At 56.1% G+C, this 12,755-nt stretch overlaps 3 protein-coding genes across 3 annotated transcripts; 2 read left to right on the forward strand and 1 right to left on the reverse strand.

Moving 5' to 3' along the window:
- Positions 1–719: 719 nt before the first annotated feature.
- GCG54_00007140 (uncharacterized protein) lies at positions 720–1,785 on the reverse strand (the record flags this gene model as incomplete). The annotated part of the gene is made up of 2 exons (XM_045407128.1): positions 720–1,619; positions 1,681–1,785. 2 exons carry the CDS (start codon positions 1,783–1,785, stop codon positions 720–722), a joined length of 1,005 nt encoding a protein of 334 aa, XP_045266049.1.
- A 6,225-nt stretch (positions 1,786–8,010) lies between these two features.
- Positions 8,011–9,449, forward strand: GCG54_00007141 (uncharacterized protein; the record flags this gene model as incomplete). The annotated part of the gene is made up of 2 exons (XM_045407129.1): positions 8,011–8,121; positions 8,199–9,449. The coding sequence occupies 2 exons, from the start codon at positions 8,011–8,013 to the stop codon at positions 9,447–9,449; spliced, it is 1,362 nt and encodes a 453-aa protein (XP_045266050.1).
- A 1,751-nt stretch (positions 9,450–11,200) lies between these two features.
- Positions 11,201–12,641, forward strand: GCG54_00007142 (Phospho-2-dehydro-3-deoxyheptonate aldolase tyrosine-inhibited; the record flags this gene model as incomplete). Its single annotated transcript, XM_045407130.1, has 3 exons — positions 11,201–11,252; positions 11,492–12,271; positions 12,325–12,641. The coding sequence occupies 3 exons, from the start codon at positions 11,201–11,203 to the stop codon at positions 12,639–12,641; spliced, it is 1,149 nt and encodes a 382-aa protein (XP_045266051.1).
- Positions 12,642–12,755: the final 114 nt, after the last annotated feature.

A 12,755-nucleotide genomic window follows, 5' to 3' on the forward strand; every position in this document is an offset into this window, starting at 1 on the left:
GTGCCACTGTATCATAGTGTAGACTTGACTGGATGTGCATTAGACGGCGTCCGGTTGAACCTTTGCATGCGGGAAGGAAATATCACCCTCATCTTGGCATTGCTCAATTTTGTGCTACGCTACAGGAGGGGAGCAAGCCACGTGCAATGTCCGTGCCAAATATTGGCCATCTCCTTCAAGCCACAATCACGGAGCTGCAATCACGCCAACATTACCACACAGACTCGCTCGGGAAGACAGTGCGTCGTGAACAATGCTCAGCTTTCGCTGTCAATTACGTCCGCTGGACTGGTATTATGTACACTACCTCGATCGCTCCGAATGCTTGACCATCCGAGTCCGCCTCGCCGGGCAGTCGACTCTCCTCCCAGGATGCATGCCCAAAAACCTATAGACCGAAAAAGAAAAGAGTCCGCCTGTCCCCGGACCCGAGCGAGTGGATATGTATATGCGCTGAATGTGGTATTACTCTCAAGACAGCCGTTGCCGTCGTCAAACCCGTGCACCCCGAAATCATAAACTCCGTGAAACCAGAAGCACTTGTTGCACCGCAGTATGCTTTGCCGACCACGCTTTTACACCAGTAGATATCGCGGCAGAGGCGAGCATTGCTCGTCCACTTCCAAATATTCTTTCCGCTTCTGTAAGAGATAGCTCTCTGCGTTGGCAAATTTATTCTTGCCCTTGGGCAGATTCTCGAGCAAGAACTCCTCCCCATTCTATGAGACGACAATGTGGTTGAAGTGGCCTGGTACTTTGAGGCGACACTTTTCGCAGTCGGCTCGGTAGCCAATGCTAAAACTCTTCTTCATGCCAGGCTGCCAGGTCCAGTTGTTCACCGTATGCCTGGACCGGATGTGACCCTTGCGCCCAGGAGATGGCGTCGCAGGGGCCGAGGTCGTCTCTGTCGGCTGGCTGTCAATGGTCGTGGTGACGGAGTCTTCACCCATGTGACCCGAGTGATCGTCCATCATGTCCATATCATGACTTCCATCCAGCGACGACTGCTCCATGCGCATGGCGAGAGTGGACTGGAAGCCGTTGTCGAGGACCATTCCTGGGGGACTGAGACTTCCGCTACCGGCAAGGCTGGTTGAGTCTTCGCCCTCGCTTATGGGAGAAGGCAAGCGGCGATTCTGCACGGCATGCCAGTCGTCCCCGCCGTCCATAGAGCGGGGGATGCAGCGGGACTCGTCGCTGCTGAAGCCAGCATGCATGTGGCCCATGTTTACGACACCGTTCAGGTGGCTCACTGCGGGTCCCGGTCCGCCCCAGCCGCCGCCGCGCACCTGGGCTCCGAAGCTGGGCTGGATGGGGGTCGGCATGCGGCCACTGATGGAAGACGTCGGATCCGGGTGGATATGTTGCTGCGGAACCGGTGGTGGCGACATCGTGTCCATCATGTCCATATCACGGTCAGACTGCTGTGCGAAAGGCGACGGCTGGCAGGACATGGTTGCGGGTGATGAGGACCAGGGCGAAAAGTGCGACTTGGGCTGCTCCTCCGAGTCGGAGTCACCGGGCGTGAGTGTGCAGGGCGCGGCATTGAGAGGAATAACGGGCGCCGACCAGCGCTTCGAGTTTGGCGAAGTTCGGAGGGGCAAGCATTGCAGGCGTTTCTGGGAAGGTGAGAGTCAGCAATTGTCCGGCTTGGTGGTGTAGAGTAGGAGTTGAACGTACATTTCTGTGCTCGCCAAAGCTCAATGTGCCGTTCATCATGTCGTCCTCCTCATCCCGACCCCTCTTCCGAGTAGGGTCCGGGAAATGCTGCTGAACGCCGAACATCATGAGACTGTCTTGAAGGTGTATTGGTGGTGATTGTAGAAGAAATGCAGCCGACTAATTGGCGGGTAGCGGGTGAAGATGCAGCAAGCAGTGTTAGCGATGTCGGTTCTATGTCTGCGTCTCGTGGGGATTCGTCAAGTCTGGCAAATGTCGTCAATGTCGTCGTGGGATGGATGTAGCGGGAAGAAAGCGACGTCGTCCTGCCGAGTCGAGTCGAATAGATGCCCGAGTCTGATGCGCAGGGCAGTGGCTGCTGCCAAGTTCCCCCGGACTGAAGGTGCCGGGATTGGCGGGGGTTGGGACTGTCCCTCGGAGCGGGCTGGCTGGGCTGGATGGGCTGGGCTGGGTCGTGGTGGCAGGCGCAGACAGGCTGCAGGCAACGTCGGGTCCAGTGGAGGTGGAGGAGGTTGCAGTTGCAGTTGCAGTGCGGGCACGCGCACACAATCAATCTCTCCAAGGCTCCAGCTGCAGGGAACCTGGAATATGCGGGAAAGCAGGTTCCACGGGGTTCGCGAGAGGGTCGATCTTTGCCGGCTATATTGGGGCGTTGGCAGTTGCGCGGGGCAGGCGAGGGAGGCTGAGTCGAGGGATCTTGTAATGATGTCGGTATCGGGAAGGAAGGCGAGTTGTGCGTTCACCCGTCAAGTGAGATAGGTATGTATCGAGTGTCGAGGGATTCGAGTTTTGCGCGGTGTAAGTCGTATAAGTAAGTCGCACCCAAAGAGGCAAGGCTGGATCCGATTTGCGCAGCTGCTGCGGGTTGGGGTTTCTTGGCCAGGCAGGCAGGCAGACAGATGATGCTCTTGGGGTAAGCACCTTTATGGACAGCTTCCTTCTTGTTTCTGTTCTTTCTTTCCGAGACTGGAATCGGCGGATTGGAATCTCTTGGAAGGAAGGAGGCTAACAAAAAAGGCAAACCAGATTCTCGGAAGGAAGGGTGTTGCAGATAAAGTGGAAGCAGGTGGGAAGCCGCCGAAAGAAGAATGGAAGCAGCAGCTGCCGATGCTTAAGCAGACAGGCAGGAAGCACCACAGCAGCGATGACAGCAACCTCCACAGACAGAGGCAGGCGCAGGCGAGAAGGAAAAAAAAAAAGATTGGAGCAGCAAGAATGCTAAGGTGCGCCACAAAAGGGGGAGAGGGAAGAGGGGAGAGGGGATCCAGGCCACTAAAAGAAGCCCCCCGTCAGTGGTAAGGCAGGGAACCGATGCGCTACGTGCCCCGTGCGGACGAGGTGCACAAACCGGCGACGGAAAGCCAATAGACCCCAACGCTCAAGCAGCCAACACGCACGCCGTCCAGGTCCTTCCCGGGCTAACGGCTTTGGGGCCTCGCTGCGTGGGCCACTGGGAATGGCAATGTCAATGATGGCAGTCTGGGCAGTCTCTCACACAGTCTGGGAGTCGAGAGCCGGGCAGACGGGAGGGAGGCTAACGACGCGCTAGTTCCACGCTGCTGGAATCCAAACCAAGAGGGAGGGGAGGGAGGGGTCCCGGATGACGGAATGCGAAGCCGCCTTCTGCTGAGATAAGGTACCGGTGAAGCAAAGGAATGTTCAGGGTCGGCTTCCAAGGAATGTGAACGTGGTGTTTCTGTTGTTGATGGTCCTTCTCGAACCCGACCAGTGAGTCGTGTGCTTGCTCCCGTCGCGTGTTTCGTGGCGAGTCGTGGCGAGGAGGTTGGTGTCTCTCTTTTTTGTGTCCCAAACTGGGAGGTTGGAATGGGAATAATACGTCGGCCAGCGGGTGCGTTTCTTGGTTGGCCGCTAAGTACTCGACCGCCGTATTACAAGGATTGTAATTGTCGAGCAAGACGATGCTTGACGCGACTTCCGGAAGAAAAAAAGGAGCGTGGCTTCGAGACGTCAAAAAGGACTGATGAACGGACGTCCGCTGAAGAATAACGTCACAAGAGAAAAGGAAGAAAGTCGTTGACAGATGGTTGACAAGTTCTGCAACAAGCACCGCGACACCAGCACCAGGCAAGGGAGGGGGGACGGAACGGCAAGGACGCGGGGAATAGGTCGTTGATCGGAGAAATAAAAAGGAACACACCCAGCAAAAGGAAGACGAGGAGCGTTGTGAGATATAGGGCAAGGTGGCGTTAGAAACGAAAGAGGGCGACCAAAGGGCTCTTATTCCGACCCAGCTAAGATCCGAGGGGGACGGGGGCATGTCATGTCGCCTTGACACACTGCACCAGCGTCGTCGTTGTAGCTATCGTTGTCCTCGTCTTCCTCAGATCTTCATTCCCCAACACCAAACTCTCTCTCTCTCTTTTTCTTTTGACTCTGCTCTGCCTCGACTGCCGCTGGGAGCTATTCCTCTGCTGTCCAATGCTTGTCACATCACTCGAAGCTGTAACTTGCTCGCGCTCTTCGCGCTGACCCAACAGCGAGGACCAGAAGGGGATCTGAACCGGGCAGAGAGAGACGTTGAACTACTAGGTCTACCCTATCCACCCAGGGCTGCTCGTCGTCGTGTGTCGCGGAGTGGATGCCACCACCGGGCCTGCCAAATAAAGGATTTCTCGACTGCCAGAGATCTGTGCGTCGCCGCGGGAGCAAGGGTAATGTTCGTCCACGGCAACGACAGCGACAGCGAGCGACAGTGACCGGTGATGGATGACTAGCCCCGACTGATGGGTGTGTGTACGCGAGCGTGTGGGTGGGTGGACGGGTCCGTGGACGGACGACGTTGCCGCTGTCTGGCCATTTGCTGGTTCGTCCCGCCTACCCAGCGCCCGTCACATGCGGAGGGGCCCTGTCGTTGGTTGGCAACAGCGGGAATTCATTCAGCAGCTGGGCAGAGAAAAAGAAAAAAAGAAAAAAAAAAAGGAAAAAAAAGTACGAAAGAAAAGGTGAGGTGGTGGTGAGGGCGGTTTCAGGATTGCTTCATGAGGTGCCGGGGTGGTGGTGGGATGAAGAGTGGATAGGGCCCAAAGGGAGTTTGAGCGTTCGCCTACCCCAATCTAGCCTTTCTGGCTGCGATACGTCCTGTCGTGATCTGCCTACCCGCGGCCATGCTTGAAGAGGGGTGCGTAGGCAGGTTGTGAAGGCATAACAAGAGGCGAACTGTGAGTTGTGACGGGAACGGGGGGACACGCAAACGCTGAGGTCATTCGTGATGGACGCCGGCAACTGCCACCGAGATTGGGTTCGCGGCCGCAGTCAGCCAATATGCAATATCGCCTCGACTAACACACCTCTTGTGGATGGGGAGTACCGCAGTATGTCACCAACACCATGACTTGCAGCTCGACGATCATCTCTATTCTCATCGCACCCTGCGGCAATCCACAAGAACCAAGGCCTTATCCGTACACCGACCTGTTGCTCGCTCTCCTCCCGCTGCGCCCCCCGTTACAGCATCCCGTCTCCTTCAACTTCACATCATCATCAACCTGCGGCCGCCCCGATTCTCGTCTCCCCCGTTCCTGTCAGTCTCAGACCAACTCCCCCAAGAGCGAAAAGCTTACAGGATACGAGCGAGTCAAGCCGCCGTGCACATCTTGAGTCGACGTGTTCTCGGTCCAAGCCTGCCGTAGACTCTGATGCCAAGAACTCTCTTTTTGCCGTTCACTTTCGTCTTTCCGCACAGAGCAACCACTCTACCGGAATAAGCATACCCAGCGAAAGCCAGCTCACTCCCACCCCGCTAAGTGGGAGGACGTGGGAAAAAGAGCCGCAGCGCGAGTGCCCCGTCCCCCAACCACGTCCCCCCGCAAGTAGCATCCATCTCCTAATACCACCTACCGGCTCCAAGGAGCTGTCTCACAAACGGCCAAAACGGGGCCCAGCCAGCCCATGCCTGCCGCTTCCCAGCTACCTGGGACTCCTGCAGACGACGTCCAGCGCTTTTGTGAGCCCTGGGATTGGAGGTTTTACGACGCGATGCCGTCCCTCGTTACTACGCTACGCAGTATCCAGCAAGACCTCCACCACAGCCAGCGCGCGCCTCCCGTCCCGTCCCTCCGTTTCCTCGGGGTGCATCCCTCGGGACCGACTCGCCCACGGTTCGAACCCTCGAAAATGGCAAACGTTGAGACTGGGCACCGGTCCAATCTCACCAGCCAATAGATTGAGCTTTGACTTTGGGCGGGGGGCCGTGGAATGCGCGAACAGACGCCCAAGAGAAAGAATCAAAAAGAACAGCAGAAAAAGGTCGTTATCGTTTGCCGAACCCCGAAGAGATGGTGGCATCTTTGCAGCACATACCACTGGAAAAGTAAAAAGTTGTTGTAGACAGAACAGCGGGTGGGTGCACCGGAACTCCCCCCCCCCTGCTGGTGAGTTGGTAGGTGGTTGACGGACTTGACAACGATCCAAGGGTCTTTTCCACGCCCGGAAGTTCTAGACTCTCGGACCCTTTGCGACAAACCAGGCCCTTGAGGGTGGGAATATTCTGCCTGCTCGTCTGCTGCCGAACCTACCTATCCCCCCGAACGCTGGCATCTGCGTGACGAACAAGAGTGTTGATGATGTAAAAGAAGATGCTACTAATTCTGGCCACACATAGCCAAGACTGCTGATCCGCGAAACCGAATGAAGTCTGTCGATCTGTGGCCTGTGGCCCCGGGTTCATTCAAAGTCGGGGCCAAGACCGTTTCACATACTTTTTTGTCGCCCTTCCTCCTTGGATGTGACCTGCAGCCGGAGGTGTCGATGAGCGCTTCAGGGCCGCTGGGGTGCTTGGCTTGTCGTGACATGATCCGACTTGCTGACGCTTGGTAGACCTTTGTGCCCGCACTGATCTCCTTGGAGGCCTTGAATTTTTTGGGGGGAGAGTGTTGGTCGGGGTTCAACTTGGTCCGGGCGGGATTCATGTCTCGGTGTTCTCGGTGAGGCTGCGATGAATGCGGATTATGGGGCTCTTTCTCGGTGGGGCCTCGGTGAGAGCGTCCACGTCCTTGGTCTCTTGTGATGCCATGTCATAGTAATTCGCAAGCTATCGGCGCATTATCCGTACGGGAGGTCAACAAGCCACACATAAGGCTAAATTGACCGGACAAAGGGACACTAGACTAGATAACCAGCCATCTAGCTCAGGGAAAATCCGAGAAACGTCAATTACAACCACATTTTTCTTTACCGACGCTATTCCTTAAGTGGTCATCTTCTAATTGGCAGTTGTACTTGGATAATATTTTGAGCTGTCTCGCTCCCTAAAATCAATTGCTGATGGCCGTGAAGTGTTCTTAAGAGTGTTCTTGAGGGAAGCATTTCTGCGCTACGAAGAGCATTGGAGTCTTGCAGGCGTGCTATGCGCCTTGGGGACATTGGAAAAACTACTAGTACCATTCAGATAACTGATTTGAAATTTCATCTTCGTCACGTCCTGGCTGAGCTTTTGCGCAAAATTTGTGCTGCCTTGGTGGACTCAACGTTATGACCTGCCTTTGACATTTATTTTAGGTAGTTAAAGAGGAATAAAAAAGACCCCTTCAGTAGATGACACCAACACCTCAAAAACTCTTATTCATTCGATTGATCTATCTAGTTACAAGCTATAAATGCCAAGGGCTGCCAAGGGCATTGTCCCGTCTTCGACATTAAAGTCGTTCTGGTTACTTTTGCTTCTGTGACCATCAGTTCAGGATAGAGAGCACATGTTCAAAACACCGCCGCTCAGTTATATCGTTTCGATGATCCACTTGCCGCCTATTTACATATCGTCTTTTGTGAAGCATAAATCACTGTGAATATGTGTAACTGTGTGGCTTGTCAGGTTTCCCAGCCTGTTGAAGTACGTTGGCTGCGTGTCCCTCAGAGCAACGAAGACAACAGTAATAGCAATGCAACAAGACACAATCCTAGATATTCCCTCGATCCATAAACTCCTATTATTAAGGCTGCTTAGAAAAATACGACGAGCCTTGGGGTTCATGTTGACCACTTTTATTTGGTTTCGTGCTTGAACCTCACAATGACAACAAAACACCATGCCCATGCTCAATAAGGTACTACTCTCCACCTTCGAAAATTTCAGTAGACAACTCAATGCTTAAAACATGTTGAAAAACATAATTGATTGAACACCTTTCCCGCAAGCTCTCTGTCCAAAGCAACACCCCGGAAGCTTAATGAGATCATAGAGTTCCGTATCAAAGCAGAGTCTGAACCCCGCACCACTCCAAGAGCGCCGACAACCTCTCAGCTCATCTGAACAGCCTTCGGCATCCACCTCAAGCATCCTGCAGCTGCTAATCTGCAGCGCAAACCGTCAATATGGGTTGGGGCGGCAACCTCTACGTCGTCAACGCAACGCCCTACACATGGACGCGCGTTTATCAACCCGCGCCAGGCGCCGGCGATATGAGCGCCTGGCATCTGCCATCAGTGATTGACCCAGGCAAGGCACAGCCTCCGTTATTCTCAGAACCTCACCTAACATGCAAGCAGGGGAACTGGTCAAGGTCTACGCCGAATTCAGAACAGCCACAACAAACGACTGGGGCCTCACGCAGTACTCCGTCGGGACCGCCTCCTATCCCGCCATCGAGATAGGCATCAACGGCCGCGACTTCGGCAAGGGCAGCTACTACCTCCACCTCATCTCCATCTCAACCCTCGGCAACCCCAAAGGCACCAGAATCACCACGCCCTTCGTCCACAACGGCAGCGCGTTCCTGTTCCTCGGCGGCACAGAGGGCAGCTACGTCTCCTCGAACCCGCCGGGACGCACCTGGATGCGGGACACCCTCCCCGTCATCGGCCACCAGTCCCTGCGCACGACGTGCCTCCTCGCGTCCCACGACGCGGGGATGAGTCTGGACCGCCTGGCGACCAAGACCTCCCCCTTCGTCACGCCCGCGAATGTGCAGACGCAGACGCTGGATGTGGGCGCGCAACTCGCTAGCGGTGTGCGGTTCTTCGACGTGCGGCCGGTGGTGTCTGGCGGGGCGTTCTTTACGGGGCACTATAGCAACACCAAGTCGCCGCTGCGGTGGCAGGGCGCGAACGGGGTGTCAGTGGAGGAGATTGTGGGCCAGGTCAACGCATTCACGGCCGTGAGCGCGGAGCTCGTCATACTCGATTTTTCACACGCCATTGATACGGACGATAGGTACGAGAACTTTTCACAGCGGCAGTGGGATGTATTATTCGACATGCTCGCAGACCCTGTGACGGGTCTGAAGCACCTGTTCACCGCGCCTGCCGGAACGAGGGACCTGACAAAGTTGTCGATCAACCAGTTCATCGGCGCCGGTAAAGCAGCGGTGGTGTGCCTCATCCAAGCGGACCGGCACATCCGCATTCCCAAGAAATACGACGGCAGGGGGTTCTACATGAAGCACGCCTACTTCCCGGTCCGCCCGTCCGTGGCGTATTCGAACACGGACGACGTGCGGTTCATGATGTACGACCAGCGGCGGAAGCTGCAGCGGTACAAGACGCGGAGGGAGGATCCCGTTGTGGAGACGAGCTGGACTCTGACGCAGGTGACGGGCGCGGAAGCCGCCGGGTTCGGGCCGTCGATTCTGGAGCTTGCGTTCCGGGCGAGGAATCAGCTGTTTCCCAACTTGTGGGGGTTTTGTACGGACGACTCGTTTCCGAACTTGATTGCGCTGGATAATGTTGATGCTACGGAGTATCTGGCTTTGGCAATGGCTGTCATGTGGTGGTTCAGTCTAGGTGGGAAAGGGAAGAGGGCGGAACATCTTTGACGACGGTTGACTGCGGATCATACGAGCGGAACGGCAATTGCGCTTCAGAACGAGTTCTTATCAGATACCTTGGACGATGTTGCTTGAGCATGTAATCTCACCAGCTCTCTCACATATTGTCACTACTTCTCTGTGATAGGCTCATGTAAGGAGCCCTCGTTGAATTAAGGTATTCATCGGTCCTAGTCAAACATCGAACCAAGGAATGGATAAAGTGCTGTTCAGATTTCGCGAATGAGATCCCTCAGAGCGAGTCCACATCTTTCCGAGGGCGGAATATTGCCGCACATCTGGATGGCGGCACAGAGCGGAGACACCAAAACTGCTCACCTCGAATCGCCGGGAGTGGCCCCGTTTATCTCGGTCTGTTTCGCTGAGTCTCGGTGAGAACACCTCAATTGACCAATCAGGTACGTCTCATTCACAAGCGGTCTCGCTTCCGTCCAAACGGCCCAGTCTTAGACCCTGTATGCAAAATACTGACTCCTGCAGACATTGAAAGTCGTCTTGTTCAGCAGCACAGCCTGGATTTGAGTGATCAAGACATTCCCTAACGCTGGACTCGAACCGTCTTCGTGAGTAACTCTTAACGGCCACAATCATTGGCAACGTTTTTGAGTACAAAACCCAAAGGCAGAGATAGGCTTTTCTCATGCCCTCCTAGCGGCCGAGATGCGCCCATTGCCCCTCCATCTGCCCCGCCATCGGCCAGGCGTCCTGACTCTCCCCCTCGGCCGTTGTGCGTCACCGCAGGAGGCGGAATGTCCCAAAATCTTCGCCAACGGCGCATCTCTGACGTCGGGAGGACCCAGGGCGCGCACAATTGCCTCAATTGGGCCAAATCATGCCACCATACAGACGAGAGGCATTTGACATTGTGCCCACCGCAAGGGCTGAATCTCGACAGCAATAGTGACATGACCGGGACGCACGTGGAACCGCAGAGACACCGGAGGCGCCCTTTCAGATACAGTGTGCATTACACCGCATATTGGAGCAAACATTGGAGGAGGAGGGGTACCTCTTTGCGGGAGTCTTGCCCAGAAGATACTTGGCCACGCAGCCAACTGCCGGCGGGCGTGCCTCCGAACGTGCCCCGGGAGGACTGAGAGAGAGAAAAAAAAAAATTGAGCAGCTCCCCCCCAAAACTCCATACATCACACAAAGAGCGGAAGGAAGGGAAAAAAGAGGCATCTTTTAAATTACATCCTCACACACAACAGCTCAAAAACCTCCCAATTACTGCAATCCACTTTTCTCTGCCTACCTTACCCTCTGAGTCACACTCCCAGCTGCTTCTCCCCCTCCAAAAAGGCAGCCCCCTTCCCCTGTGGACGAACATTCATCCTCCCTCCTCGGTCACCGACGGCTCAAGCAGCAGATCCCACCACACACGCCTTTCCGCACCCACGGCGAACCGATTCCGCACGAACAGACGAGTAGACGGGCCTGGTTAATTGTTTTCGCAAGTCCAATGTAAGCCGTTACCTGAATTCTGACCTTTCCGATTGGCCTTTGGCCGAAAGCTGTTGGCTCTGCTTGCTTTACCCCGGATTCTCGTCTGTTGCCGCTGTCTGGCGTGCCCGGGGATGCGCGGGACGATGTGCCACTCTCACGATACCCCGCGATGGGACGAAAAACGACGTGCGAGCGGGCTGCGACAACAGTATCTTGCCATTGAACGAATTGACGGCTAATTGACTTGCTGCAGTTTTTAGATACCCCTTTTTCACTACCAAAATCACATCAAAATGCCTGGTCTCGACCTTCAGCATGAGCCCCTCGCGGCCGACGACGTGAGAAGTGAGTCACCTTTTTTTTTCTCTCGTCGCTTTCGAAATCTGATGGAACCCACTTTACAACGTCACTCCCTTCATCCTTGCCTGTCTCTCTGCCCCACACCAATCACTCTCATCGTCAACATCCCAATCGTCCTCGCGACGACACAAACACCACACCGGACTCAACTCCGCCAACCCAACCTCCAAGCCTCACCATCCGCATCAACATCCGCAATGGCTAACACACAATCACCACCACAGTCCTGGGCCAGGACCCCCTCATCCCGCCCGCCCTCCTCTCTTCCGAGATCCCCATGACCGACACGGCCCTGCAGACCGTCGTCCGCGGCCGCAACGAGGCCGCCGACATCATCATGGGCAAGGACGACCGCCTCCTCGTCGTCATCGGGCCCTGCTCCATCCACGACCCCGCCACCGCCCTCGAGTACTGCGCCCGCCTCAAGGACGTCTCCGCCCGCCTCGCCGGCGACCTCTGCGTCGTCATGCGCGCCTACCTCGAGAAGCCCCGCACCACCGTCGGCTGGAAGGGCCTCATCAACGACCCGGACATCGACTCCACCTTCAAGATCAACAAGGGCCTGCGCGTCAGCCGCACCCTCTTCCGCGACCTCACCTCCGCCGGCATGCCCATCGCCAGCGAGATGCTCGACACCATCTCCCCGCAGTTCCTCGCCGACTTCATCAGCGTCGGCGCCATCGGCGCCCGCACCACAGAGAGCCAGCTGCACCGCGAGCTCGCCAGCGGCCTGTCTTTCCCCGTCGGCTTCAAGAACGGCACCGACGGCAACCTCGGCGTCGCCATTGACGCTATCGGCGCGGCGGCGGCGAAGCACCACTTCATGGGTGTCACGAAGCAGGGTCTGGCCGCCATCACGCGCACCAAGGGCAACGAGCACGGCTTCGTCATCCTGCGCGGCGGCTCCCACGGCCCCAACTTTGACAAGGAGAACGTGCAAAAGGCCAAGGAGACGTTGACGAAGAAGGGCCAGAAGCAGGCCATCATGATTGACTGCTCCCACGGTATGTCATCCCTTCTGAACAGGATGAGACACTTTGGATACTTACTGCGACAGGCAACTCCAACAAGGACCACCGCAACCAGCCCAAGGTCGCCGCCGTCATCGGCGAGCAGCTCAGGGAAGGCGAAAAGTCCATCATCGGCGTCATGATCGAGTCCAACATCAACGAGGGCAACCAGAAGGTCCCCGCCGAGGGCCCCGCCGCGCTCAAGAAGGGCGTCTCCATCACCGACGCCTGCATCGACTGGGACTCCACCATCACCGTGCTCGAGGACCTCGCCTCCGCCGTCCGCGCCCGCCGCGATGTCAACGCCGGCACGGCCAACGGCAACGAGGAGAGCCACAAGGTCACCCACCTCGAGGAGGAGTAAAGTGCGTGAAAAAGAGTTTGAGGCAGACGGGGCAAAATCGTGGAGGAGGCAGAAAAAGAACATACCAATGTGTGCATGGCATTTGCATTTCGAGGCTTCAGGAGGGAATAGTTT

This window comes from Colletotrichum gloeosporioides (genome assembly GCF_011800055.1).
Source record: "Colletotrichum gloeosporioides strain Lc1 chromosome Unknown consensus_32, whole genome shotgun sequence".
NCBI classification, from domain to species: domain Eukaryota; kingdom Fungi; phylum Ascomycota; class Sordariomycetes; order Glomerellales; family Glomerellaceae; genus Colletotrichum; species Colletotrichum gloeosporioides.